Consider the following 27,937-nt stretch of genomic DNA (forward strand, 5'->3'; position numbering starts at 1 on the left):
GGCAAAAGGGTGAAGGTGTTCACCATCAACAAGAAGCCTTTATGGAAGAAGGCAGGACAAAGGAGAATGAATAGCAAAGAAGCTGAGTAGGCAAGTTCTGGAGTCAGACCAGAGCGGTTCAAACCTTGCCTCTGTCTTGGTGAGTCATTCAGCTCGTGGTGGCAGAGGAAAGACATGGTTTGTCTCGAGCTGAATGACCTCAGATAAGTTCCTTAAGTGTACATAAGCCTTAGGGTTGGCATCTGTAAGGTGGAAGTAATAATGGCACCAGCCTCACAAGCTTGTCATGAATATTGAATGACATCAGAAATGCAAAGTACCTGCCTACGCCAAGAACCTAAAAACTGCCTTTTATTATTACACATCTTCTGTGAGTCATGCTTAGTGCTAAGAATGCATTACATAGCCTCAACTCATACCAGATGGGTAGGGAGACAGGGCACATATATGAAAAACTATCATTGATAATACAAGGTAGAAAACTGTCACATGAGTAACATAAATGCATGTAAGGAAAATGCAAGGAAGAAATAAACACAAAATTAGAAAAAAAATTAATTAGATTACAGATGGCAGTTCAGAAAGAGCAGGCAAGATTATCCATGTTAAAAGCACTTTTTGAAAGAGAAGAAAAATTCAAGTTTTCTGGTTCATATGGTAAGATTTTAAAAAATAAAACTATGCCACAATAACATTAAGGAGAATAATCTTTTTTTTTTTTTTTTGAGACAGAGTTTCACTCATGTTACCCAGGCTGAAGTGCAATGGCGCGATCTCGACTCACCGCAACCTCCGCCTCCTGGGTTCAGGCAATAAGGAGAATAATCTTAACAACAGCAGTAGTTGGCTGGGTGCCGTGGCTCATACCTACAATCCCAGCAGTTTGGGAGGCCAAGGCAGTAGGATTACTTGAGGCTAGGAGCTGTAGGCCAGCCAGCCTGGGCAACATAGTGAGGCTGCATCTCTACCAAAAAAAAAAAAAAAAAAATTAGCTAGGCATGGTGGTGTGGCACCTGCAGTCCTAGCTGCTCAGGACACTTAGTCAGGGGGATTGCTTAAGCCCAGGAGCTTGAGGCTTCAGTAAGCTATGATTGTGTCAGCCTGGGCAGAAGAGCAAGACCTTGTTTCTTAATCAGAAGCAAAAAACAAACACATGAAAAACAACAGCAGTCATTAACACTTCAAAGTCACCTTTTACAAGCTAGGCATCTTATACACTAACGAGTGTATCCTCTTACTAAATCCTCACAATAACCCTAGGAGGGAGGTACTACAATTTTCCCTATTTTACCGATGAGAAAATTGAGGTGCAGGAAGATAAGTCAGTACCCAAAGTCCTACAGCCAGAAAGTGGCTGAGCCAGGACTTAAACCCGGATTTCCAAGCAATCACAATGGAAAGTTAAAGGGGAGAGGAGAACAGGATAAGCAGGAGCAAGGGAAATGCAGGCAGGCCGACTCTTAGTGGGGGAGATAGACATTCATGACAAGTTAACAGGCCGCTTCTACTGGGAGAGGAAATTCAAGCAGAGGAATTGGCAGACATAGAACAGTCTATGCAGATGAAAGGAAGCTTTGAAAGCCAGTCCAGACAGCAAAGTTTCTATTTGTCTGTTGTTTCATTGGGGTGAAGACAGGATCAGAAGACGGGAGTCTGACAATTCTGTAGTTGAGGGGTTGTTTTAGACTCATCTGGTCAAGAGCCCGGTGGCAGGGAGACCAGTTAGTGGCTAAAGGCAGCAGCTCTGAGGTAGGATGGGGTGTTTTTCAGGTGTTTCCCAACTTGCCAGGGACACACAGCCAGAAATCCACCTCCCAGTCTTACCGCAGAGCATTGAAAGACTGATAGTCTCCACCCATCTCTCCCTGTAGGCTATAGTACTTCTGTGTCCGTAGCAGGAGACAAAGTCCTTTGGGAACTATGAAGACTTTTTTCTGCTACCAGACATTTAGATTCATCTGGCTCACCAAGCCACTTGGCCGACACCTTCACAAACATCACCAGCTTTGGACGCCTCTGACTCTGGCTGACCTTGAAGCCATCCAACGCTGTGAGAGGTCGTTACCGAAAAACTTTAACTTTGCTGCAGATGTGCTGGAAGAGTGGTCCCAAAAGGAGAAGGTATAAGATGATGGGCTTCCAGTAGATTCCTGGTGTCCCCTTCCCTCTCAGCCTGCCGTGTCCTTTTTCTGTGGTCTACCACTCAATTTCAATGCACTCTTTCACCCTCTTGGTTTTCTTTGTTTGTTTTCCAATTGCCCTCCCCTCTCCCCAGGGAAGATCTCAGATCCTCAGTCACATATGGCCGGCTGCCTCTGGAGCCTCCCCTGTCCCTGATCCCCTCGGTGGATCCTCACGGAGTTATGCCTCTTTTCCTTCTCTTTTCTGCAAGCCCCACACAACAGCATTTTGTTTTCAAGCTGGTCATGGGCTTATCCAAAAAGTAGTAAATTGAGTTTTGGTTTTATGAATACAGTTATCACTGGAGTAGTTAGGAGAGAGTCAGAGGTTGACAGGAATAAAGCAAGCAGCCCTTAAGCAATGTTTGCAGTGCAGCCTCAGGAAGAGGTCTCTGTGGACTGATCCTCACCGCATGCCAGGCACTGAGCTAAACACTTAACCTAGCACTGCTTATGAAAATGCACTAAAGAAACCATGGATAAGAAGATAATGTTAGGTACTAGACAGACAAGGTATTAAATAATATTGAATCATTCTTCCTGTTAAATACAGAGGGAAAGCCTTCCTTCAAAGCCACCGGGTCTTTAACACTTAACACTTCCTAAACATTCTCTTGAATAAAGACCACAGGTAGAAGCTAATCGTCTCCAGATAAAATTTAATGGCATAGTTTTGTTTTTAGCATATTATTTTTCAATAACTTATTTTTAGCAAGTGTTAATAATTGTCCAATAATGGTGCTGATTAAATGTATATTCCTTCCTAAGTAAATGTATACAAGTAAAAAGCGAGTCAATGTAAAGAAGTGTACAAAATAAAGAATAGTGCAGGTGCAGGCAGAGCTGACAGAAGCAGTGTACTTCAGTGACTAAAGATTGAGAAATACTGACCTATATTATTTCACCAAATCCCCATAACAACCTGGGAGGTTTACAGACAAGGAACTTGACCTCAAAAAAGCTAAGCTCCTTATCCAAGGTCACACAGGACCGAAAGAACATTAACGGAGTCCCTGGTCTCTACAGAGGTTACATGCAGGGAAGACACACACCTGTCATATAATAAATTGGAGTCGTCTGCAGTATGAGCACAATGATGGAGGAACCAGGGAAGTCAGTGGGGAAACAAAGAGAAGCCTGAGAAAATTTCACAAACTGACATGTCAACAGGGCTCTTAGGTATTTGCCAGCCAGAGAAGATAAAAGAAGCATTCTAGATAGGGGAATGAAGGGGGACCAATTTTTTTTCCAGCTAATACATAAGGCAAAGAGGTTTTGCAGTACGGATGACTCACGTTGTAGAATGATGGGGAAGAAGCTTCCTCTAGAAGTCAATCAATTGATGCCTCCCTTGACCCTGCTCCTTGTGATTTGTGAAAACCACACCTCAGCCTTTGGCTACAAAGAGATGTCTGGTTCCCAATCAAACTTAGTAGATCCATTAAGGTTATTTGCATAAAACAGAATCTAATTTAAGCAAGAAAGAAATTTATTCAAGGAAAATGGGAGAGCTCACAAAACTGGGCTGGAAGTTGGAGGGTCCATCTCAATGAGGAAGGGAACCAGAACAGCTCTCTGGGGATGCATAAGCACCAATAATCCATAGACAAGTTTTGTATCAACCATTTTCTACCTTTTGATTCCTCTCAGAAAACCAAAAAGTCCAGAGAGAGACAGTCTGATTGGTCCAACTGTGGTCAAATGCCCACCCACTGCTCAGGGAAGGGTAAAGGCACCTGGGGAATTCTCTTTTTGAGGCTGTGTCCAGTAGGAGAGGAGCAGTTCCTTCAAAGACGAAGTCAGGGTGCTGTTAGCAGAATGCACCAGAAGCAGTGCCAAAGGGGAGGCACAGCAGATGCCCCGTGTAACAGTCATCAGTCATGTTAACCTTCCCCTCTCTTTCCCATGTGTTCCCGGTCAGACAGGGGAGAGAACAGCGAACCCAGCCCTGTGGTGGGTGAATGGCAAAGGGGAGGAGGTAAAATGGAGCTTCAGAGAACTGAGCTCCTTGTCCCAAAAAGCTGCCAACGTGCTCACCAAGACCTGTGGCCTGCAGAGAGGAGAACGTGTGGCCTTGATTCTGCCCCGAATCCCTGAGTGGTGGCTGTTAACTGTGGCTTGCATAAGAACAGGTCAGTGCCAATATTTAACATTCCAAATCATGCAGACACATAGAGACTGAAACTCAAGGGTTTTCTGAAATGTTAGCTCTGATTAAGTCTAAGTGTACAGAAGACCAGAAAAAGAAGAGTTAGAGCAATCATGATGTGATGATAATAACAATAATATTAAGAGGGAGGTATTAGAGGGATAACCATTTTGCAGAAGAAGAAACAAAGGCTCAGGTTAAGAAGCCTGCCAAGGTCGGGCATGGTGGTTCATGCCTATAATCTCAGCATTTTGGGAGGCCTAGGGAGGCAGATCACGAGGTCAGGAGTTCGAGATCAGTCCGACCAACATAGTGAAACCCTGTCTCTACTAAAAATATGAAAGATTAGCCAGGTGTGATGGTGTGCTCCTGTGATCCCAGCTACTTGAGAGGCTGAGGCAGGAGAACCGTGTGTAACGGGAGGTGGAGTGTGCAGTGAGCTGAGATCATGACATTGCACTCCCGCCTGGGCAACAGTGCAAGACTCTGTCTAAAAAAATAAAAATAAAAACAAAAAAAAATTAATGAGAAGCTTGCCAAAAGTCACAATTAGAATGATATTCTATTCAGTCACAGCTAGAAAGCTGTGCAGTTACGATTTAAAACAAAGCTCTACAAAAGCAAATTTGGGTACCAACGTCACTTGGCAGTGCTGGATTATCTAGGACATGTTCATCGAGATGATCCAAAATTTACTTCTCTGAATATATTTGGATTCTCCCTAATAAAAAATAAATACAAGAAGAAAAAGTATTTTAGAACACCAGGACTTATCAGAATATGATTGGCAGATCCCAGTTGAAAAATCTCTACCTTTTTTTCAGACTGACTAAAGCATTCAATGACACACTTTCTCTCCAAGCAGTAATTTATAATTTACCCCAAATAAAAATTCCGACAGAATTTTTTCCACCCTAGGACAGGAGTTAGCAAACCATGGCATGTTGGTTGGGCACCTATTTATGTAGGCAGTTTTAATGGAATACAGCCATGCTCATTTATTTATGTACAGTCTATGATTCTCTTTGTTTTACCACAGCAGAAATCTTCATTTAGATGAAGACACTGTGGCCCACAAAGCCTAAAATATTTGCTATCTGGCCCTTTATTGAAAAAGTTTTCCAATCCCTGCTCTAAAACATGACATAAATGTTTATAAGTCAATTAAAAATAAGAATATCAAAGGATAGAATACTATAAAAACACAAAGAAGTCTATTGCAATGTTAATAATAATAAAAATTTGAAAACAACTAAATAGAAATGACTCAATAATAATAGATGAGACTAAGTTTAATGGAGGTGGGTGTGTATAAGGGACTGAAATTATGGTATCTCAACTTGAAATACCTCTAATATGATAATTACAAGGATTTCATAATGCTGTTGAAAATGTTCTTACTGCCAATGTTAAATAAAAACAGCATTATATAAAATTTGTTTATATAAAATTCTTTCGGCATTCACTAAAAAACTTGCAAATGTTAAACCAGTTGTGGATGAGAGTAGATTAAAGGTGGTTTGTTATAAAAAATACGTAGTATTGCGTAGCGTAAGTTATGAAATTTATAAAATAATAACGAAAACCAAACACATAAGCTGTATGGTTAACATAAACACTAAATTAAGTGTAAAGCAAGCAGGTGAGATTACATTTTCTAACTCAGAATTATTAAATCTTCTGTGAGAATATCAAAATTGTGCAATAGCTCATAGCAAAATACTGTGTTTTTTGCTGTGAAGTGTATACATTAAATCTTAAGATATTTGCTATCTGAAATCCACTAGAAGAAAACTTCCCCCAATCCTGAAGCTAGAGGTCTACCCATTCAGTACATTCATCACCAGTCTACCAAGGGTAGTAATTATTTGTAAGTCGCTGAGAACAAGTGGTTTGTAAAATAAATAATCTTGTATTTCTGTATGGAGTGAATACTCTAAGGTGTTTTCTTAATCAACTTCCTTATCCTTATACATTTATTCGCTTTCTCAAGAAGGGCTGATATTTAAAAGCTTTTGAAATACATTCATAAAATAAAGTCTCCTTCCTAGCAGTTCGACTCCACATTTTTGTATCTAGCAAACTTGAGGGACCTCACCAAGAAATAAGTACTTTGACTTATAGCACACACCTTGGGAGTCTGGGAAATGTATCTTTGAATCTTTTCAATCCTTTGCCACTTACTGACTCTGTGACCCTTGGGCAAGTTATTGTTTATGTAGTGGGATTAGTTTTAAGTGAGATATCAGGCACATAATAAGTGCTCAATAAAGAGTAGTGGTTATCTGTAATACTTTATATACACTCCACTTCTTCTTCTCAATAATTCACTTCAGAAAGTACAAACTACCTTGTCTCTTTCATCTAATTCAGCCATGTATGTTTTTCCCAGGATGAACCGGTACTTTAAAATCAGAGATCTCCAGCCAGAGTTTAGGATGAAATGAGGAGGCGAGATAAACTAAGCATTGCCAAATAGTCTAGGCAACTAATGATGCCAGACCACTGGAATCCGTAGAGTTGAGGGCTGGCTCTGTCACTCACCAGGTATGACCAAATCTCATATTCCATCAATGGACACAACCACATGGACACGGACCTACCAGGGTTGCTTAAAACAGCAGTCTTTAGGCATCTATCAATAAAAATATTTAAGATGCACATCTTTCCATCTGAGTATAGCTACTTATGTGGTTCTACTGCACTAACATGTTATGCATATTATGAAACATACAAAAATGAGATAAGAGCATTTAAAGAATTTTAGTTTCTCAATTTCTAATTATTTAAAATTTTTAATATTATTTTAAAAGTTAAGCAGAGATGGGGGTCTCACTATGTTGCCCCGCCTTGGCCGTCCAATGCACTGGGATTACAGATGTGAGCCACCATGCCCAGACAAGAATTTTTTAAAATCATATTTTCATTTCTTAGTCCCAATGGATTGTCGAAAAACTCATTTTGGAGACCACTGGTTTTTTTCTTTTGTTTATTTGTTTGAGACAGTCTCATTCTGTCACCCAGGCTAGAGTACATTGTTACGATCTTGGCTCACTGCAACCTCTGTCTCCAGGGTTCAAGTGATTCTCCTGCCTAGGCCTCCTGAGTAGCTGGGACTATAAACATGTACCACCTCACCTGGCTAATTTTTGTATTTTTGGGACAGACAGGGTTTTGCCATGTTGCGTGGATTGGTCTTGAACTCCTGAGGTTGATCAAGCAATCTAATGACCTCGCCTCCCAAAGTCCTGGGATTAAAGGTGTGAGCCACCACACCTGGCAGGAGACCATTGCTTTAGAATATTGAATTAGATAATGCTCATGAAATGTGTTATAAGTTGTAAAGTGCTATTTAAGTTGAACTTAATGATTCAAATGTGATGTTAAAATCTTACATAATAACAGCCCACCATTATAAAGTCTACTATATTACAGACACTTATTATTATTCTGCCCATTTTACAGATAAGAAAAGAAAGGCACAGAGAGATGAAGGTCACAAAGCTAGTAAATTGCAAGGCCAGGATTAGACCCATGGTCTGTCAAACTCTGAAACTCTAAGGGATCTCTCAGGGATCAGGGTCCTGTGCAATATCCTTGGGGATCAAGGCAGAGGTAGCTGAAGGATGGATTCTGATGTTTCTCCTCACCGAGGCACAAAGCCCAAGTCTTCCACAGTGGGCGGCTTACTAAATGAACAGCAGTTCTGTTCAGTGCAGGGCCCTCTTGTCCTTCCCAGGGACCGTCTTTATACCAGGAACAATCCAGCTGACCGCAAAAGATATCCTCTACCGGCTGCGAGCATCCAAGGCCAAGTGCATTGTGGCTAGTGAGGAGGTGGCCCCAGCGGTGGAGTCCATTGCATTGGAGTGTCCTGACCTTAGGACAAAACTCCTGGTGTCTTCACAAAGCCGGAATGGGTGGCTCAGCTTCCAGGAGTTATTTCAGTGAGTATCTTCCCCAGCCATTCTACACTGCCAGCAACAACGCAAATTATAGCTACATCTTGGAATCTCTTTGCCTCCAAGGATTCAGGAATGCTGTGAGTTGATCTGGGCTCTTATTCGGAAAAGAATTACCTAATAGCCAGGTATGGTGGCTCACACCTGTAATCCCAGCACTTTGGGAGGCTGAGGTGGGTGGATCACATGAGGCCAGAAGTTCAAGACCAGCCTGGCCAAAATGGTGAAACCCCATCTCTACTAAAAATACAAAAATTAGCTGCATGTGGTGGGGCACGCCTATAATCCTAATTACTCAGGAGGCTGAGGCATGAGCATCGCTTGAACTTGGGAGGCAGAGGTTGTAGTGAGCTGAGTTTCAAAAAAAAAAAAAAAAAGAAAAAGAAAAGTATTACCTAATAAATGGATTTAAGGGCAGAAGAAAGGGCTGTAGCCCTGCCCCCATCCTCCTGCTTCCTTCTGTGGTCTGTCGTGAGCGCCCAGTGTGGGTTGGCCTCTGCTTAAACCTGGGCCACATCTCCCACCATGCTCCCTTTTCCTCCCTGAACATGCCCTACCTCACTTGGCACCTGCTGTTTCTTCTGCCTGGAGTGTTCTTCTTATTCCATGAGTGGCTCCTTCTTGTCACATTTTGACTCAAATATTTTATCCTAAGTGAAACTTTCCTTGACCACACTACCTGGATAGAACTACAGGCCACTCTCTCACACCAGCCTCCTGTTTTCTTCATATGCGCATCGCCATCTCAATGATCATGTCCAGTCATCCACTCCCTTATACAGAGACTTTTTTTCTCCTCTAGAGTGGGGTTTGGCAAATTCAGGCCCAGAGGCCAAATCCGGCCTGCCCCCTTTGTTGTTGTTGTCTGTTTGTTTCTCTCTCTCTCTCTTCGGAGACAGGGTCTAACTTTGTCACCCAGGCTGGAGTGCCGTGGTGTGATCTCAGCTCACTGCCACCTCCGCCTTCGGGTCCAAGTGATCCTCCTACCTCACCTTCCTGAATAGCTGGGGTGAAAGGCACCTGCCACTATGTCTGGCTAACTTTTTTATTTTTACTAGAGAGGGGGTTTCACCCTGTTGGTCAGACTGGTCTTAAACTGCTGACCTCAAAGTGATCTGCCCACCTCAGCCTTTCAAAGTGCTGGGATTACAAGCGTGAGCCACCACGCCCAGCTCTGTTTCTGTAAATAAAGTTTTATTGGAAGGTATGCATGCTCATTTATTTACATGTTGTCTATGTAACAACAGCAGAGTGGAGTACAACAGAAACTGTGTGGCCCACAAAACCTGAGATACTTGCTATCTGCCCCTTTACAGAAAAAATTTTGCAACTTCTGCACTAAACCATACGCTGTAAGAAAACAGAGACTTTGGTTGGTCTATCTCTAGTTTCTAACACATAAATGATGCTTAATATTTATAAATGAATGAACAAAAGAGATCACAACTGCGGTTTTCCTTCTATGTAAAATGGGGGCAATTATACTGTACATCTCTCAAGCGTGGTTTTGAGGATAAATTCAGTGAATGTGTGAGAAAGTGTTTTTTAAGCTGTGAAGAAATGAGTAAAATGTTAATTAATGGCATTATCCCTCAAAGAGGTGTTGAGTAGCTTATGTTAAAAAAAAAAAAAAAATTGGCCGGGCGCGGTGGCTCACGCCTGTAATCCCAGCACTTTGGGAGGCCGAGGCAGGTGGATCACGAGGTCAAGAGATCAAGACCATCCTGGTCAACATGGTAAAACCCCGTCTCTACCAAAAATACAAAAAATTAGCTGGGCATGGTGGCGCGTGCCTGTAATCCCAGCTACTCAGGAGGCTGAGGCAGGAGAATTGCCTGAACCCAGGAGGCGGAGATTGCGGTGAGCCGAGATCGCGCCATTGCACTCCAGCCTGGGTAACAAGAGCGAGACTCCGTCTCAAAAAAAAAAAAAAAAAGAAAAAAGAAAAAAAAAAATTCTTCCAGAGAAGTTTCTAGAAAGAGAAGACATGTAAACCCCACTGAATAATAGAGTAGTTTTCTTTGTTAGAATGAAATTTTATCCTACTAATTAACATCAACCAAATACTATTGGCCAGTCCCAAAATTCTTTCCCAAGGGCCACACCAGTGAACACTGCCTGTATCTTTTATAAGCTATGTAACCTTGGATAAGTTAAATCACATTGCTGAAACTCTTTATCTTATCTGTAAAATGGAGATAATGACAGTATCTACCTCATGGGGTGCAGAGGATCAAATGTGATAAAACATGTAAAATTCTTAGCTTAATGCCCGGCACAGAGTGATGATAAATATCACAGTAATTATAACTGCTATCATTCTTATTATTAACTTCAAGTGAACAAAGTCATTCAATAGTGTAGTGATTCCTAAGGTAATGGTATTTGTATTATTTGAATACCCATCTCTATTAGTAAAATACTTTTTAACATACCCTCCAATACATATATTTATTTATAAATTATATACTTGTACTTTTGTGCATTATACAAACCCCAAAATAAAAATTTTAGAGGACGAGTGAAACAATACAATACTTTTTAACATATCCTCCAATACATGTATTTATTTATAAATTATATCCATGCCCTTTTGTGCATTGTACAAACACCAAAAATAAAAATTTTAGAGGATGAGTAAAACAAACAATTAGATGACCCGAGATCTAGCCTGAGTGACAGAGACCCTGTCTAAAAAAATTTTTTTTTCATTTGCAATTCTTTTTTCTTCTCTATGCCAGTTGCCTTGCACACTCCCCGGGCGGCAAGCACTTCCACTGCAGAGACTCCTGTCCTAAACAACTTTGCCATAATCTGTTGAGTCCCCAAGAAACTTTAAAGGTGCCACAAAATTTACAACAGATAAAGGACTTGAAATTCATGTAGATTTCAAATGGAAATTTGCACACTTTAGGAGCAGTTTTCAAGATGGGAAACAAATCCTCATTTTAAACCAACGACTTTGGAGTGTCATAACTCCAAAAAGGCCATGGACTGTTTCTGTAAAATCTAAATGTCAACAGTTGGCACACACAGCAATAATGTGGGCATTTAATTTTACATTGTTAGAGCAGATCTTCTATTCAAGAAGTTCACTTTAAGGCTTCTTGCCCTCCTTCTGCCTCCCAAGTGTAGAAGTCCATTAACACTTCCCAGAATATTCACAATGGGATGAGGGAAAATGTCACAATTATAAGCCAGCCTGATAGTTCTCTTTTTCTGTCTAGCACAAAGGACCTTGTCCTGTGGGTCCAGGACTCTGGATTCTGATCATGAGGGGGTCAAGATGGTGTTCCAGGCACAGGATATGGAGGCAGAAACAAACCAACCAACCAAAAAACAAACAAAAAAACCCTAAGATGTGCAGGGAATGGATTACAAGCAGTTTGGTTTAGCTAGAGAACAGAAGATAGAATCAGAGTGAAGGCTGGAAGAGCAAACAGAGGCCGGATTATGGGAGATCTCATATGCCATGCTAAATCTTAAACTTGACCCTTTAAACAAGGGAAGCCATTGGTGGGTTTTAAGCAGGAAGTTCCAAGGTCAGGTTTGGATTTTAAATTGCTTTATCTGGCAGATATATACAGGATTAGTTTGAGGGGGACAAACTGGAATCAGAGAGACCATCTTAGAGCCTAATCTAGGGCAGAGATAATAAAAATCTAAATCTGAGCTCTGATGAATAGGATGGAGGAAAGGAAGCAAACTAAAGAACTAGCAGGACTTAGAGAGTATTGGATGTGGAAGAGGAAGGAAGAAGGAGTCAAGGCTGAAGCGCTTTTTGACTTAGGCAGTTGGTTGGTGGGTACCATCAGTTGGAGAAAGAGCCAGTAGATGAGGTTAACATGGTAAGTTTAGAGTTGGACATACGAGATTGAAGGGTCTCTGAAGATTCAGATGTCTAGCAGGTAGTAGATACATGAGTCTCGGGGACAGGAGGCAAAGATGCAAATCCGGATGTTATTAGTATGTAATTAGTTCTGAAATCTGGAAAGACATAACTCAGAACTCAGGTATTCAAGGAAAGGAAGTCAGATAATGGAATCACTGCTTGAAAATCTTGTCACTCACAGACTGTAGTATTTTTTCTTTTAGAAAGATAGACAGATGGCTGGATAGATGAAAGATAGATAAGTAGATAGGTACGTAAGTAGATGGATGGATGAAGAGATGAAAGATAGAAAGATAGAGATAGATAGATAGATTAGATAGATAGATAGATAGCCTTCTATGAAAAGGTTTCCATACTGGATTGAGAAACATTTAAACATAAGAAGTCTCCTCACAAGGCATTAGATTCTGTGAAGAAGTGCCCCTCTCTAGCCCAACACATGTCAACTTTACTCTATGTATATATTGAAAAGAAAATATAGTTGAATGAATTATCTTTTTATATTTTAAGGGGAGGAAGCAAGTTATCAAGAAAACCATGCTAATCTTTTATGAAACTATTTTTAAATAATCCTTACTGTTGGCCAGGCACAGTAGCTCATGCCTGTATTCCCAGCACTGTGAGATCCCGAGTGATCCTCAAGGCAGATCACATGAGGTCAGCAGTTCGAGACCAGCCTGGCCAACATGGTGAAACTCCGTTTCTACTAAAAATACAAAAATGAGCTGGGCATGGTGGCATAAGGGTGTAGTCCAAGCTACTAGGAAGACTGAGAAGAGAGGATTGCTTGAATCTGGGAAGTGGAGGTTGCGGTGAGCTGAGATTATGCCACTGCACTTCAGCTTGGGTGACAGAGTAAAACTCTGTCTCAAAAAAGAAAAAAAGAAATCTTCCCCGTTTTTACTGTTTCAATGACAATGTCAGTCATTCAACATCAAGATGAATTGAAACAGCATCCTTATCTCTGTTCTCTTCAACCAGAGAAATTAAAAATATGATACCCCAGACAGGTGTGGCAGCTCATGCCTGTAATCCCAGCACTTTGGGAGGCTGAGGTGGGTAGATCACCGGAGAACGGGAGTTTGAGACCAGCCTGGCCAACATGGTGAAACCCCATCTCTACTAAAAATACAAAAATTAGCTGGGTGTGGTGGTGCATTGCCTGTAGTCCCAGCTACTTGAGAGGCTGAAGCAGGAGAATTGCTTGAACCTGGGAGGTGGAGGTTGTAGTGAGCCGAGATCACGACACTGCACTCCAGCCTGGGTGACAGAGTGAGACTCCATCTCAAAAAATAAATAAAAATAAAAATATGATACACTTGTCTCAAAAATTCTCAGATACTATACCAGTTATCCATCACTGAGTAACAAACCAGCCCAGCAATTAGTGGTATAAACAGTAGTCATTTTATTTGCTCATGATTCAATGGGTCGCAAATTTGCGTAGGGCTCAGCAGAGGCAGCGGGTCTCTGTTCCGCATCAGCCTGACTGGGGCTCGAGTATCCAAGGCAGGTACACCTTCAAATCAGGCTGGCTGCCAGCTGAAGCACCTCAGTTTTCCTGCGCATAAGCCTCTCTCTCAAGCAGGACAGTCTGGACAGCTTTATATGGTGGGTAAGTTAACCCACAAGGTAAGTGAAAACTATGAAACTTCTTGAGACCTAGGCTGAGAAGTCCCAGAACTTGTACCACAGCGTATTAATGAAAGTAAGTCATGAGACCGCCCCATATCCCAACAGACAGGACATAGGCTCTGCCCTGCAATGAGGGGATGGCATACAACGACGATTTGTTACTCAGTGATGGATAACTGATACAATATCTAAGAATTTTTGTACAGGGATGGAGGGAATCATGGAGTTATCTTTGCAGACAATCTTACACAGAGATCGTTATCAGTTCAGTGAATTCAGTGGGTCAATGAAATTAACATGGACCCAGATTCATTCATCTTCCTATCACGCCACCCTGAGTATAAACCCAACATGGCCAGGGCAGCTCCAGATATCCTGTACTTACACAGCAATACTCAAAGGCCATAAAACAGAATGGGCCGGGAAGAAGGCCACATCTCTTCCTCATGACTCTTTGTAGAGCAAGGAAATATATTCCATTAGAGCCTTACATCTCATTGTCCATAACTGCATCGTGTGCCCAATCTTAAACCAAAGGAATGAGTGTAACTGGCTTAGATTAATCAAGATTTGCCCCCAGGAGCTATATGGGGACAGTCTCCCCTGAAGCACTTGATTGCCTGATATAGGAACAAAGTCATTTCTGTGAGTGTGAGGAAGGAGACAGCTGTTTGGTAAGCAGCTAGCTACGCCTGCCACAGATATCAAAGATACTGAACAAAAATTATGTAAAACTTTGACGCAAATGCCAAAAGGTCTTCCTTTAAATAATGAAAACTCCTGAAACATTAATAGCAATTTAGGAAGATTCAATGTTGATTTTTAAAAACTCACAGATTTTCTTTTTTTAAAAAAGCACTTGGGGAAAAAATGTTACAATACATAAAATGCATGTATTTTGTTATTAATATTGAAAGTGATCTTGGCTATTTCTTTACCCTGCAGGGAGCTAAAGCTTAAAAAAGGAAAAATTGTGCTGTTCAATCTTAGCACTGATCTTCAAAGTCCCGCTAAGATTTCTGGAGGAATTCCGTTCAGGAAAGCTTTGGATTAGGTCCAGTTCTGTTAACTATCTTCTGGTAACAAGAGGGCATAAGTGGCGAGCAGAAGAAATATCAGAATTAAAATGGTCTGCCATCTTCCATCACTATCTTGGGGTCCGTATTTTGCAGACTTGCCTCCGAAGAACACAGCTGTGTGGAAACAGGAAGTGAAGAACCAATGGCCATTTATTTCACCAGCGGAACCACAAGCTTTCCTAAAATGGCCCAGCACTCTCAGAGCAGCCTCAGCATTGGGTCCATCCTCTGTGGAAGGTAGGGAAGAAAATTCAGTTTGTTTTTGGTGAACTCCCCCCAAAGCCGCCAATATGTGTATCCAAGTAACGGATGCTTCTCCTTTCGTTGCTGTGAGATATTGCCCACGTAATGGCTACAAAACAGAACTCTTGCTGGCCCTGCCCAGCCTAGCTCAGTAAATGGCACCATCTAACCAGCTGAGCAAGCAAAACTTAAGAACCGACCTTAACTCAATCCCTTAACAGCATGTCTGGCTTCCTTTCCACATTGCCAGGGAGGCCTACTCAGAAAAGCCTTCCTAAAAGAGAGGCTGTCCTACCATTGCCACATTACCCTATTTTGTTTTCCTTGTAGCATTTATACTATTTGAAATAATGGCATTTATTCATATACTTAATTCACTTTATTGTATATTTATTCACTACCCGTCGCCCTAAAATAAGAGCAGAGATTTGGTCGACCTTGCTCACTGCTGTAGAACAGTGCCTAGCACATTTTGACTTAACAAGTATTTGTTGCGTCAATGGACAAACTAAAAGAATCATGCCAAACCCAGACTCCCACTGTACTCTCAGACCACCTGGGATTCTGAAAATGCCCTTAAGAAGAGTAGAGGTAGAATCTGTCACCTTGCCTGGGGCTTCTCTTGACCCTCCTCTGTAGCCCTTAAGTTTCAGGGGCAAGGTCACCCCTGAAAGATACTGGTTTGTTTGCTTTGTTTTTAGTTTCTGTTTTGTTTATTTTTGGTCTGTATTGTTGCTTCTTCATATCATTTAGGTATTGGCTGGATTTGAAGTCCTCAGATATCATATGGAATGTGTCTGACACAGGTTGGGTCAAAGCCGCCATTGGCAGTCTGTTTTCTTCCTGGATGTGTGGAGCCTGTGTTTTTGTGCATCAGATGGTACAGTTTGACACTGACAACTTCTTAGATGTAAGTCATGTCCTCCAGCTGGATAGATCTTTAGAGCTCCTCGTCTCCCATGAAATCACAAAGAAATGATTCTCAGAATACAAGCCTTCTTGGGCTTCTGGAAATCATTTCTTTATAAGAAGCAAAGTCTCCAGGGCCCTGACTTTTGAAACGTATTTGACAGAATGGAGGGGTAACAACTGCAGCACTCTCAGGCAGGAAATCCAGACTTGTGCTTCACATGGCTCAGGATTTGCTATTGTTGCTAAAGCTGTAGCTACTTAAGAATCTGGTTCTAAATAACAGATTAGAAGTCTGGAGTCTAAACAAAGACTTCATTTCTGATTCAATGAAACAAAGATAATAGCTGATAAACCAGAACTCTCGTGTGGAGTGAAGATTAAAGGTGGGGGTGTCTTTCTCCCAGGGCAGCTCCTCTTATTCTCCCCCAGCGTATGCTTCTCACTTAGTTAATTCTCAGAACCCAATACTCTTCTGGAAACCAAGCATGCATGCCCTGTCTTCTCAACCAGGGACAGCTAGATTGAGATATCAGATAACTCCAGTTTCTTTAGCCTTTAGAAAAATGGGATTCAGGCCAATTATTTTTCAACCATGATAAATTTATTAAGTTTAACAATATATATATTATTACATACAACTTATACCTGTGTGTGAATAAAAGCTATTCACCTGTTCTTTTGCTAACTGGTCTGACAGGATGGTTTAAGGCAGCAGTCTACAACATTTTTGGTGCCAGGGACTGGTTTCATGGATGACAATTTTTCCATGGACTGTGGGGAGCAGGGTGATAATTTCAGGATGATTCAAGTGCATTACATTTCTTGTGTGCTTTATTTATATTATGATTAAATTGTAATGTCTAATGAAATAATTATACAAGTCACCATAATGTGGAATCAGTGGAAGCCCTGAACTTGTTTTCATGCAATTGGACAGTCCCATCTGGGGGTGATGGGAGACAGTGACAGATCATCAGGCATTAGATTCTCTTAAGGAGCATACAACCTAGATCCCTCATACACAGTTCACAATAGGGTTCATGCTCCTATGAGAATCTAATGCCACCACTGACCTGACGGGAGGCGGGGCTCAGGTGGTAATGCAGACAATGGGGAGTGGCTGTAAATACAGGTAATGCTTTTCTCGCTGACCCCACCACTCACCTCCTGCTGTGTGGCTCAGTTCCTAACAGGCCACAAAAAGAATTTAGTCTGTGCTGTGGGTTGGGGATCCCTGGTTTAAAGGCCTTATTAACATAACACAAAGTGAAGTACACTAACATAAGAACTGAGATAGCCACAGCAGGTTTACAAAGTGCCTTAAAGTTGGTAAGTTAACTTTGCAGTTTCAAAACCCACATTTGTAAAATAAGAATATTTTTATTTTATGAAGATCATGTGTGTATTGTGTTATAAAAACCTTTATAGATTTATACTATTCTTAGATATATACGTTATACTTTATAAAAATAATTAGAATCTATGGAGCAGATACACATGATAGAAATGCTTACTTACAGATTAAATGTTATTCTTTATCTATGACAATCCAGATAGCCCAGACACATTTTGAGAGCCTTCTCCCAAATACTTAAGTTTAATACAAATTGTCAATACATTAAGGCACGTAGTTAGAACTTCTCCAGAAGGAGGAGTTTAAAACATTAGTATTTTTCTAGATTTAAGATGCCTAGGCCATATCTTATTTAAGAAGCCAGAGACATAATGAGCTTAGCAAACTTTTTTAAATTAAGGCCTAAAAACTGCTTATTTCTACATTTATTCAACTTACTCAAAAAGACTGATATATTTTATAGGAATGGAGCTGGAAAGGTCCCAGTAGGTTAGCTTATACATCCATATCAATACTGTCCATCAATACATGGGCAGGAGGTTACAAGATTACACTATAAAAGATAATCTGTAGCCCTGAGGAAGAATAAATCGGTTCATACTTTGGGTTTCCCAAATTCAGCAATTCACTTGTTGAATTAGATTTTGTGTGTGTCTATTACTGTAAAATTATATATGTGTATATATATATATATATATACATTCTTTCCAGTGATTGGAAATTCCCAACAGATATACAGTCACTAGTGACAAGTAATAAATATTTGTTTTCTTATTCCTAGTAGTGACCATGGGACGGGCACATATTAATGGAAGAGAATGACAGGGTGTAGCTGTCAGCTCTAGTCACGGCCTTTGATGGACCACTTCTGACATCTGTGTCTTTCTCCATCATGCAGACTCTCACTACTTATCCCATCACGACCCTGTGCAGTCCTCCCACCACGTACCGGATGCTTGTGCAAAAAGACCTTAAGAGGTACTTGGGCAGAAATCTCCATTTGAACCACAAACAATAGCTACCATCCAGCATCACAAATCTCCTGTTTCAGCACAGGGTAGCCCAGGCTTTCCTCAGTCTTACCACTACTGATGTTTTGAACCGAATAATTCTGTCGCTGGGGGACTGTTGTATGCATTACAGAATATTGAGCAGCATCCCAAGACTCTACTGGATGCCAGTAGCACCTCCTCCTCCCCACTTGTGAAAAACAAAAATGTCCCTAGGCACTGCCTAATGTCTCCTGGGGGGCAAAACTGTCCCCTAGTCTAAGAACCACTGGAATATCCTCTAGGACAACTGGACATTTTTCCAAGGACAACCAGACCTCTATAGTCCTCAAAAAGTTGTCCTTAGCTCTACTCTTTTGGAAACATTGTCATTTAGAACCAGCCTTCAAAAAAGAAAGAAAGAGAAGCACATTTATACTCCTTTGAAGAAAAGCTAACAAGGTTTATGACTCGAAGGTCAGATTCAATTTAGCCAAACCATGTGAACATCCAGTAGAGCCTCAATGTATATTTGTTTAATTCAAACTCAGCACATGAGGAAAGAAAGGAAGGGAGGAGCAATTTAAGTAGCGCAGGCTTGTCCATCCTTTTTTGCCACCAAAATGTGGTTGCCCGAGGGGAAAGCGCTATGCGAGACAAATAAAGCTAATGTGAATCTTCTCTTTTCCTAGTCAGTGTCAGCTCCTTTGTTCCTATGTCATGGCTTTTAAAACGAGAGCATTTTGCTCATCAAGAGTAATTCAGGGACTACTCAATGATTATTTTGACTGCATCTGATTTGTATTCTACCTATACCCTCTGGCCCATTTGGCCATATCTCAGTGTCTCAGAAGTAGGCTATTCCAGACTTTTTCACCTATATCCAGTAAGGCTGGTGGTTAAAAGCTAAGCTCCAAAGTCAAAGAGGCAGGGCCCTGCTACTTACCTACAGTGTGGCCTTGGACACTCAAGATAATCTTGCTAAGCCTCCATCAACTCCATCTGTAAGACTGGATTAAGAGTCCCCTCATAAGGCTGCGGTGAGAATTTAACGTAAGTGACATGCTTGGTGAGATCACCCTGACAAGTGGGAGGTGCCTGGCACAGAGCATCGTGAGTATCAACTCGGTCCTCTATTACATGGAAGTCTTTGGGCAAGTTCTTTAACCTCTCCGAGCCTCAGTGTCCTCATGTGTAAATACAGGTTGAGAGGATTCTAAGAATGCTTATAAAGCTCTTACAATATACAACTGTCCAATCAGTATTAGCTGTTGTATCATGTGGCTCATAATAAGCTCTTTGTATCATTAACAGCATTTTCTCCTGCCTTTTCACATCTTTAATAGCTAAGTTCTCCTCCACCTGTTAAAATGTAAGCTGTCAGGAATTTTTGTAATAATCTCTAGTGTGCCCTCATACGTCCAGAACAACGTCAGGCAATATAGTAGTTGTTCAACAAGTATTTGTTGAATGAACTTTCCTAAGACTTGCCTCTCCTAGTTGCTATGCTTGCTGCTTGCATGTCCTAATTATCTTGCAGTGAAAGCCCTTGTTCCTCTTGAAAAGACCCCATGCAACTCTGTCTTTTCAGATACAAATTCAAGAGCCTGCGGCACTGCTCGACGGGAGGGGAGCCACTCAACCCCGAGGTGCTGGAGCAGTGGAGGGCGCAAACTGGGCTGGAGCTGTATGAAGGCTACGGACAGACAGAAGTGGTATATCTAAAGGGCGTTTATGTTTAATATATACAGGGGCATTTCTGCGCCAGGATGGTCAGCTGAGCCCTGAAGCGCCTTCACTCCACTCTGGATTTTTATAGACTTTCTCAGCATACCTAACCTTGCCAGTAGTTACCAAAACTGGCAGATTGCTCAGTTGGGTTTTGCTGAAGGGGAAGGATGATCATTCCATCATTCCTGCCTCCCTGTCATGCAGGAGAAATCTCAGAGGTGTCAGGGATGTGTGAGTTCAGAACTGAGCAGCCCATCTTTCCACTGTGCTGGGAAGAAATCTCTGAAAGTGTCCTTGGAGAACTGATTCCAAAGAGCATTTAATGGAGTCTGAGGAGTGGTTTTCAGAGTGCGGGCCTCAAACCAAGCAACATCAACATCATCTAGGGAGATCTGGCAGAAATGCCAATTTTTTTTTTTTTTTTTTTTTTTACTCTTTGTGATTTTTTTTTAAATTGCATTTTAGGTTTGGGGGTACATGTGAAGAACATGCAAGATTGTTGCATAGGTACACACATGGCAGTGTGAATTGCTTCCTTCCTCCCCTTCACTTATATCTGGCATTTCTCCCCATGCTCTCTCTCCCCAACTCCCCACCCCCCGCTGTCCCTCCCCTATTTCCCCCCAACAGACCCCAGTGTGTGATGCTCCCCTCCCTATGTCCATGTGTTGTCATTGTTCAACACCCGCCTATGAGTGAGAACATGCAGTGTCTGACTTTCTGCTCTTGTGTCAGTTTGCTGAGAATGATGGTTGCCAGGTTCATCCATGTCCCTACAAAGGACACGAATTCATCGTTTTTGATGGCTGCACAATATTCCATGGTGTATATATGTCTCAATGTAGTTTTGATTTGCATTCAGAGAAATGCCAAATTCTTAGACCACACTTCATACCTAATGAATCAGAAACTCGGGGATAAGGCCAATCAAGCAGTGTTTCAACAATGCTCCAGAATCTCAAATTTGATTCTAATGCACACCCAAGTTTGAGAACTGCTGGTCTCAAATTATATATTTCAGAAGGTGTGCCTGTATACCGGGAAAATCAGTCAAAATCAAATCTTAGGTTTCGTTGCCATGATATAGTTTCAGAAAATAAACTTTTGTATACTTACACAAAGCTTGTCCTCTCAACAGGGAGTCATTTGTGCCAATTGGAAAGGCCAAGAAATTAAACCAGGTTCAATGGGGAAAGGAATGCTGCCCAATGATGTCCAGGTATGTTGGGAAAATATCTGACTGCTTCAATAAAGGAGAAAGAATATTTTCGTTTTCTGCTATTCATTGTATGATTATTCACAGTCTACTTTCATTTTGTGGAAAGAAATTCTAAGAGCATCAATTGTTTCTTTCATTCTAGATTATAGATGAAAACGGCAATGTTCTACCACCTGGCAAAGAAGGGGAAATTGCCCTCAGACTAAAGCCTACACGGCCCTTCTGTTTCTTCTCTGAATATGTGGTATGGGGATAGAAAGGGCTAGTCATGACTTGATACAGACTTGGGTTCAAATTTCATTTCCATCTTGACTTGCTATGTAACCTTAGGCAAGCAACAAAATCTTCCATCAACTGTAAAATGGGGACATTATCATGTATCACCCAAGAGTACTGTAAGGATGAAATTCCAAATGTAAGAAACTGTTTGCAGTGGTTATCCTCAGAAAGGAAAGCTGGGTAGGCTGGAATGGGTGTATGGTTGGGGGGTGCTAGAGGTAGGAGATGAGCTTTTGATTATACTCTTCAGGACCTTTTGTATTTTATACTATGAACTATCTTTTAAAAAAATTTAATTTCCAGCCAGGCGCAGTGGTTCATGGTTGTAATTGTAGCACTTTGGGAGGCTGAGGTGGGAGGGTGCCGTGACCCCAAGAGTTCAAGACCAGCCTGGGCAACATAGTGAGACCCCATCTCTACAAAAACATAATACAATTAGCCAGGTGTGGTGGCACATGCCTGCGGTCCCAGCTGCTCAGGAGGCTGAGGCGACAGGATCACTAGAGCCTGGAAGGTTGAGGTTACAGTCAGCCACTGCACTCCAGCCTGGGCAACACAGAGAGACTCTGTCTCAAAAAATTTAAAAAAATTAATTTCCTTTAGAAGTTGGCTGTGTCATGTACTAGTCACTTAATGAGTGCCATACTCACCTCTGTTCTGACCAGGCTAATCCCCAAGTGTCATCCTTGTTTCCTAGGACAATCCAGAGAAGACCACTGCCACAATAAGAGGAGATTTTTATGTCACTGGTGACAGAGCAGTGATGGACAGCGATGGGTATTTCTGGTTTGTTGGCAGAGCTGATGATGTCATTATATCCTCTGGGTTTGTACATTTGCCACTCTGAAGAGGCAGCAATTTGACAGGGAGGGAGATCTCTTACTTGGAGGATGTGGTGGTCAAAAACTTCTTTTCCTCTTCAGGTACCGTATTGGGCCATTTGAAGTGGAGAGTGCTCTCACTGAGCACCCAGCTGTTGCCGAATCGGCTGTGGTCAGCAGTCCAGATCAAATCCGAGGAGAGGTAGATGAATGCCGTTGATTAAAGAAGCAACTTCGTATTTTCTGTCCATTTGACCACTGTAAAGGGTGAACCAACAGTGATCAGTCTATTAATTCTCATTATGAGGCATGCATTTGGGCAAAATATAAATCAGGTAACCAACTTTACAATAAGTTACATCCCAAAGGGGAGGTATTAGAATTCTTCTGATGGCAAGTGACAGAAACTCAATTCAAACTGCCTTAAGGTAAAAGAAAAAAGGCATTTGGCTCATATAAGTGACAAATATGTAAGTACAGTCACATCCAAGGGTTCATGTGAGGTCGGCAAGACTTAGCCTCTCTTTGCTTTTGGCTCTGTTGTCCTTCATGATGGCTGCATTTGATCGGGTTCTTCTTGCTTGAGAGTAACCAACTCCAGATGTATACAGCTTAGCAGCTCTCCACCCCCTCAGGGAAGGATACAGCTGTATTTTCAATTGCTTCAAGTAACTCTCAAGACTTCATTTGCCTACCTTGGCCACATCTCTAACGAGTGTGGTTCAGAGACTGGTACATGCTGATCGTTCAGACTTGGGTCATACGTCTAACCTTGGAAGCAGGTGTTGGTGTCAATCCCACCAGAGAGAAGTTGGGGTAATAAGCCACAGGAAAATTGGAGTAGTTACTAAAAAGGAGGAACAGATACTGCATAGGCAAAAGCCACAGATTTCACTGAATGAAAAACTGTCATGGAACTCAGAATATATTTTCTCACAGAAACAAGGCACATAGAAAATTGTGGGCCAGGCACGGTGCTCACGCTTGTAATCCCAGTACTTTGGGAGGCTGAGGTGGGTGGATCACCCGAGGTCAGGAATTCAAGACCAGCCTGGTCAGCTTGGTGAAACCCCATCTGTACTAAACATACAAAAATTAGCTAGGCATGGTGACAGGCACCTGTAATCTCAGCTACTTAGGAGGCTGAGGCAGGAGAATCACTTGAATCTGGGAGGCCAAGGTTGCAGTGAGCCGAGATTGTGCCACGTGCAGCCTAGGTGACAGGGAGACTCTGTCTCAAAAAATAAAAAAATTAAAAAAATAAGAAAATTGTGGCTGGGCAGTGGCTCATGCCTGTAATCCCAGCACTTTGGGAGGCTGAGGCGGGTGGATCACGAGGTCAAGAGATCGAGACCATCCTGGTCAACATGGTGAAACCCCGTCTCTACTAAAAATACAAAAAATTAGCTGGGCATGGTGGTGTGCGCCTGTAGTCCCAGCTACTCAGGAGGCTGAGGCAGGAGAATTGCTTGAACCCAGGAGGCGGAGGTTGCGGTGAGCCGAGATCGTGCCATTGACTCCAGCCTGGGAAACAAGAGCGAAACTCCGTCTCAAAAAAAAAAAAAAAGAAAAAGAAAAAGAAAATTGTGGCCAGGTTCCCAAATGCCTATTTAGGACCTAAGGAAATGGAACTCTGGCAATGATAGTGATAGCCTTAATTCTAGAAGGAAGCCCCATTTTCCTAATTTTTTCCTCATGGAAGTTTCCTACAATACAGCGAGTGACAAAATTTCACCTCCCTCTCACACACCAGTGCGCCTCTGTAGTGACACCGTCAGTCCCACACTCTTACCTCCTGCACACAATCTACTCTCCATTTCATTCTCAAAACAGTTTCTTCCTGCCACCATGTTCCTATTCTCTCGCTATAAATGATTTCAGCTGAACAGAAGTAACCACCAATTAGAATCAATGTATGAACAGTAAATAATATAAATTATGCTTACTAATCTCACTAATTATCTAACTGGTGGGTTTTAAACAGTATTACAAAGAGAAGCAAATGCTATGCGGCAAAATGAGCTCGAGGATATAGATACATCCTTCCTGAGAGTTTTTTGGTTTTTTGTTTTGTTTTGTTCTGTTTGAGATGGAAGCTTGCTCTGTCACCCAGGCTGGAATGAGTGATGCAGTTATAGCTCACTGCAACCTCTCAAACCTCTGGGCTCAATCGATTCTTCTGCCTCAGGCTCTCGAGTTGCTAGTACTACAGGTATGCACCACTGCACCTGGGCTAATTTTTTTTAGTCTTTATAAAGATGGTGTATCACTATGTTGACCAGGCTGGTTTCAAACTCCTGGGCTGAAGCTATCCTTCTACGCTGCCTCCCAAAGTCTTGGGGTTATAGGAAGCCACCACACTCAGCTCCTTCCTGAGATTTGATCTTCCGGGATACACAGTCCTTCCTTCATTGAGACCCTCCAAACTCCTTTGAAACTGCATATTCTCTAGGAGCTCCATTTGTCCCCCTGCTACGTGCTTCTAATGGTATAGGTTTCTAACGGAGTAAGTGGTCATCCATAAACCAAGGACTGCCTGTATAATAAATAGGATCAGTCTGATTGAAATGTTAAATACACGTGTGACCTGTAAATAGAACTTAGCTTTCTTGAACTACTGCAATCCTCATACTCATAAACCATTTACCTGAAAATATTCTCAAAACCTCACTTTGGGCTGGGCACGGTGGCTCACGCCTATAATCCCAGCACTTTGGGAGGCCGAGGCGGGTGGATCACAAGGTCAAAAGATCGAAACCATCCTGGCCAACATGGTGAAACCCCGTCTCTACTGAAAATACAAAAATTAGCTGGACGTGGTGGCGCGCACCTGTAATCCCAGCTACTCGGGAGGCTGAGGCAGGAGAATTGCCTGAACCCAGGAGGTGGAGGTTGCAGTGAGCCGAGATCGTGCCACTGCACTCCAGCCTGGTGCCTGGTGACAGAGTGAGACTCTGTCTCGAAAAAAAAACACTCACTTTGTAACTGTATCTAAGCTTTGTTCAGAGGTAATCTCTGGCATTTGTAATCACACAAATTGTTATTAACAAATAGTAAGAACCTGTGTTCAGCATTGGTTGCAAATCCTTGATGTGTCTGAAAAACAAACAGAGCTAGACAAATTAACTTTTCTCTTGCAGGTGGTGAAAGCTTTTGTTGTCTTAGCTGCACCATTTAAGTCCTACGACCCAGAGAAATTAACCCTTGAGCTTCAGGATCATGTGAAAAAAACAACTGCACCTTACAAATATCCAAGAAAGGCAAGTACTTTGCCCAAAAGTTAAGTTTGGATGTTAGCAAATGAAGGTCTAAGTTAGAATTAGATTTTACTGGATTTTTGACTTTACAGTAGCTCATTATATAGGTAAAAGACACCTTTTCAGTTTGTTTAACTCTAAGAATTTTGCCTTAAAGTGTTTTATATTAGAATAATATACATGAATTATAAACCAGAACGTTTAATCAACTCTGCAATACCGAATCACTAGTAAGAATCTTTCTAGGACTAATTTGTCCCATTCTGTATGAGAAAAACACAGTGGCAAAGAAGTGCCAAGTGCCTTGTTTTTAGGGACAGCACTTGATTCATCTATCTCAGTGCTCTTAGCCCTAATACCCCTATAAATTCAAAGTACATGCCTTTAAGTATCAAGTGACCTCATTTAATGTCCAGAAGAAGATGGTATGCAAAGAAACTATGGAATCCTTCCTGAAACCTTCAAAAAGGATTTAAGAACAATACTACATAAGGACATGAAGATGGCCCTGTAGTTTCCTTCTAACTGTGGAATTGGTTGATATTTACTGATCCTCTGCATGAGATTTCTATTTCATTTAGCATCATTTCAGTCAAAGAGTAGTTAATTTCAGCCTGAAAACGACTCACATTTTCTCCATTAAATTCACTAAATCAGTGACCTTTGACTTTCAGAAAGGCTATTAGAGGGCATTTTAAAATATAGTAGTCTTATTTTGAGAGAACAAAAAGAGGATTTTTATGGTCAAATCAGGTTGGAAGGGGAAACTGTATATACTGCAAATTATCCCTAAAAAATCTTCCTCAAAACTTCCAGGACCCAGCTCTGAAAAGAGAAGAACTGTTCTTTTTGTATTTAGCTGTATTCTCCATTTCCCAGGAACAGTAGAGACCCAGGACTAGTTTGAACTAGGGGAAAGCAATGGAGTAAAGGGATTATTACTTTCTTCTGGCAAAGCACTTAAGTGAATTTGCACTACAAACCCGTAAGATGGAGCTACATTGTCACCCTTCTTGTATAAAGAGACCAGGTTCTGGTGTCCGTGAAATTCGTTGAGTTTAGGCTAAGATAATCTCGACTTAAAAATTCTGAGTTTCACGCAACCTCTCTCCTGTTGCACTGACAGTTGGAAGGATGGAATCAAGTGTCTCATAACGTTTTTCTGTCAATTAGGTGGAATTTGTTCAGGAACTCCCAAAGACAATCACCGGGAAAATCAAACGCCACGTTTTAAGAAACCAAGAATGGGGACGCACATAATTTGATGAGAAAGCTAAAGGGTTAAGTAGTAATATGGTTACTTTCTCTTAGTAATTGCTCCTGATAATTTAGTGACTATTCTCTTAAAATGTTTAAGATCTTTCGTGATTGAAAACTCAACTGTTGAGTTTTTGTTTTTTACTTAGCTAAAAAATTTAAAAGTAAATCAAAGCCTAAAAATATATGGATAAAAATTGTTTTAATGACCAAACTGACAAAGGTAATGATGATGATTTGTAATGTTTAAAAATCTAAGGAATCAAATGATTGCTTAGAAGAAGAAAGTGTACAATGAATCTGTATTTCATTCACCTTGTGCCCGATTGATTCAAAATAAAGATATATCCTAAGAACAATGTTCAAGACAGTTTCTTCTGCTTAACATCTTTATGAGACCAAACTTTGAGACCTTAAAATAAGGAATTTAAATAATTCAAAAATTAGTCAGTGAATTTAATGAAATTAAGTACTGTGTTGTTGTGTCTCATTTTGAAGCAAATTAACTGTAACATATCTGAAACTTGGATTTAGGGGTATTAATTATTTAAGGGTAATTAATAAATTTTATATATCTTTTTAGGATCATGTCCATGACATTTTTTATAATTTGGCATATAAACATCTTTTATTTTACATATATATAATATATATTATATATAATGTATATATAATGTGTGTGTGTGTGCATGACACACAGACACACACATAAAGCAAGAGATTTACTAAGAGGCCAAAAGAAAGAAAAAGTACAAAACACCAATATTTAGGGAACAAATTTATTTTTATTTTTCTGAAATTATCAGGAACTATGAAAAACCAGCTTGAAATCTGGCCTTACCAAAAGCAAAATACAAGTAAAAATAACATTGGAAAACCATGCTTAACCTTGGAGAAACATATATTAAAATACAAAGTTAACACTCTTTCCTCTATAAAGCTAAACAAGTTTTCTAAACCACAAGACTGCAGGTCTTT

The 27,937-nt window shown here is 41.1% G+C and overlaps 1 protein-coding gene across 1 annotated transcript; it reads left to right on the forward strand.

The window, feature by feature from the left end:
- The first annotated feature begins 1,861 nt into the window (after positions 1–1,861).
- ACSM4 (acyl-CoA synthetase medium chain family member 4) lies at positions 1,862–27,318 on the forward strand. Its single transcript, XM_032254689.1, has 13 exons — positions 1,862–2,121; positions 4,102–4,312; positions 8,069–8,276; positions 14,991–15,134; positions 15,894–16,050; positions 18,305–18,384; positions 19,987–20,110; positions 21,265–21,345; positions 21,488–21,589; positions 22,322–22,449; positions 22,548–22,647; positions 25,586–25,705; positions 26,876–27,318. Exons 1-13 carry the CDS (start codon positions 1,921–1,923, stop codon positions 26,960–26,962), a joined length of 1,743 nt encoding a protein of 580 aa, XP_032110580.1. The 5' UTR covers positions 1,862–1,920; the 3' UTR covers positions 26,963–27,318.
- Positions 27,319–27,937: the final 619 nt, after the last annotated feature.

This window comes from Sapajus apella, unplaced genomic scaffold (assembly GCF_009761245.1).
Source record: "Sapajus apella isolate SASKATOON/1434 unplaced genomic scaffold, GSC_monkey_1.0 scaffold86, whole genome shotgun sequence".
NCBI lineage: Eukaryota > Metazoa > Chordata > Mammalia > Primates > Cebidae > Sapajus > Sapajus apella.

Bases quoted from the DNA above. Each gene is read 5' to 3' on its own strand.
- ACSM4 (XM_032254689.1), top strand. From the start codon at position 1,921: ATGAAGACTTTTTTCTGCTACCAGACATTTAGATTCATCTGGCTCACC. The intron at 20,111-21,264 runs GTATATCTAAAG...TCCTCTCAACAG, and splicing joins GCTACGGACAGACAGAAGTG to GGAGTCATTTGTGCCAATTG. The intron at 21,590-22,321 runs GTATGGGGATAG...CTTGTTTCCTAG, and splicing joins GTTTCTTCTCTGAATATGTG to GACAATCCAGAGAAGACCAC.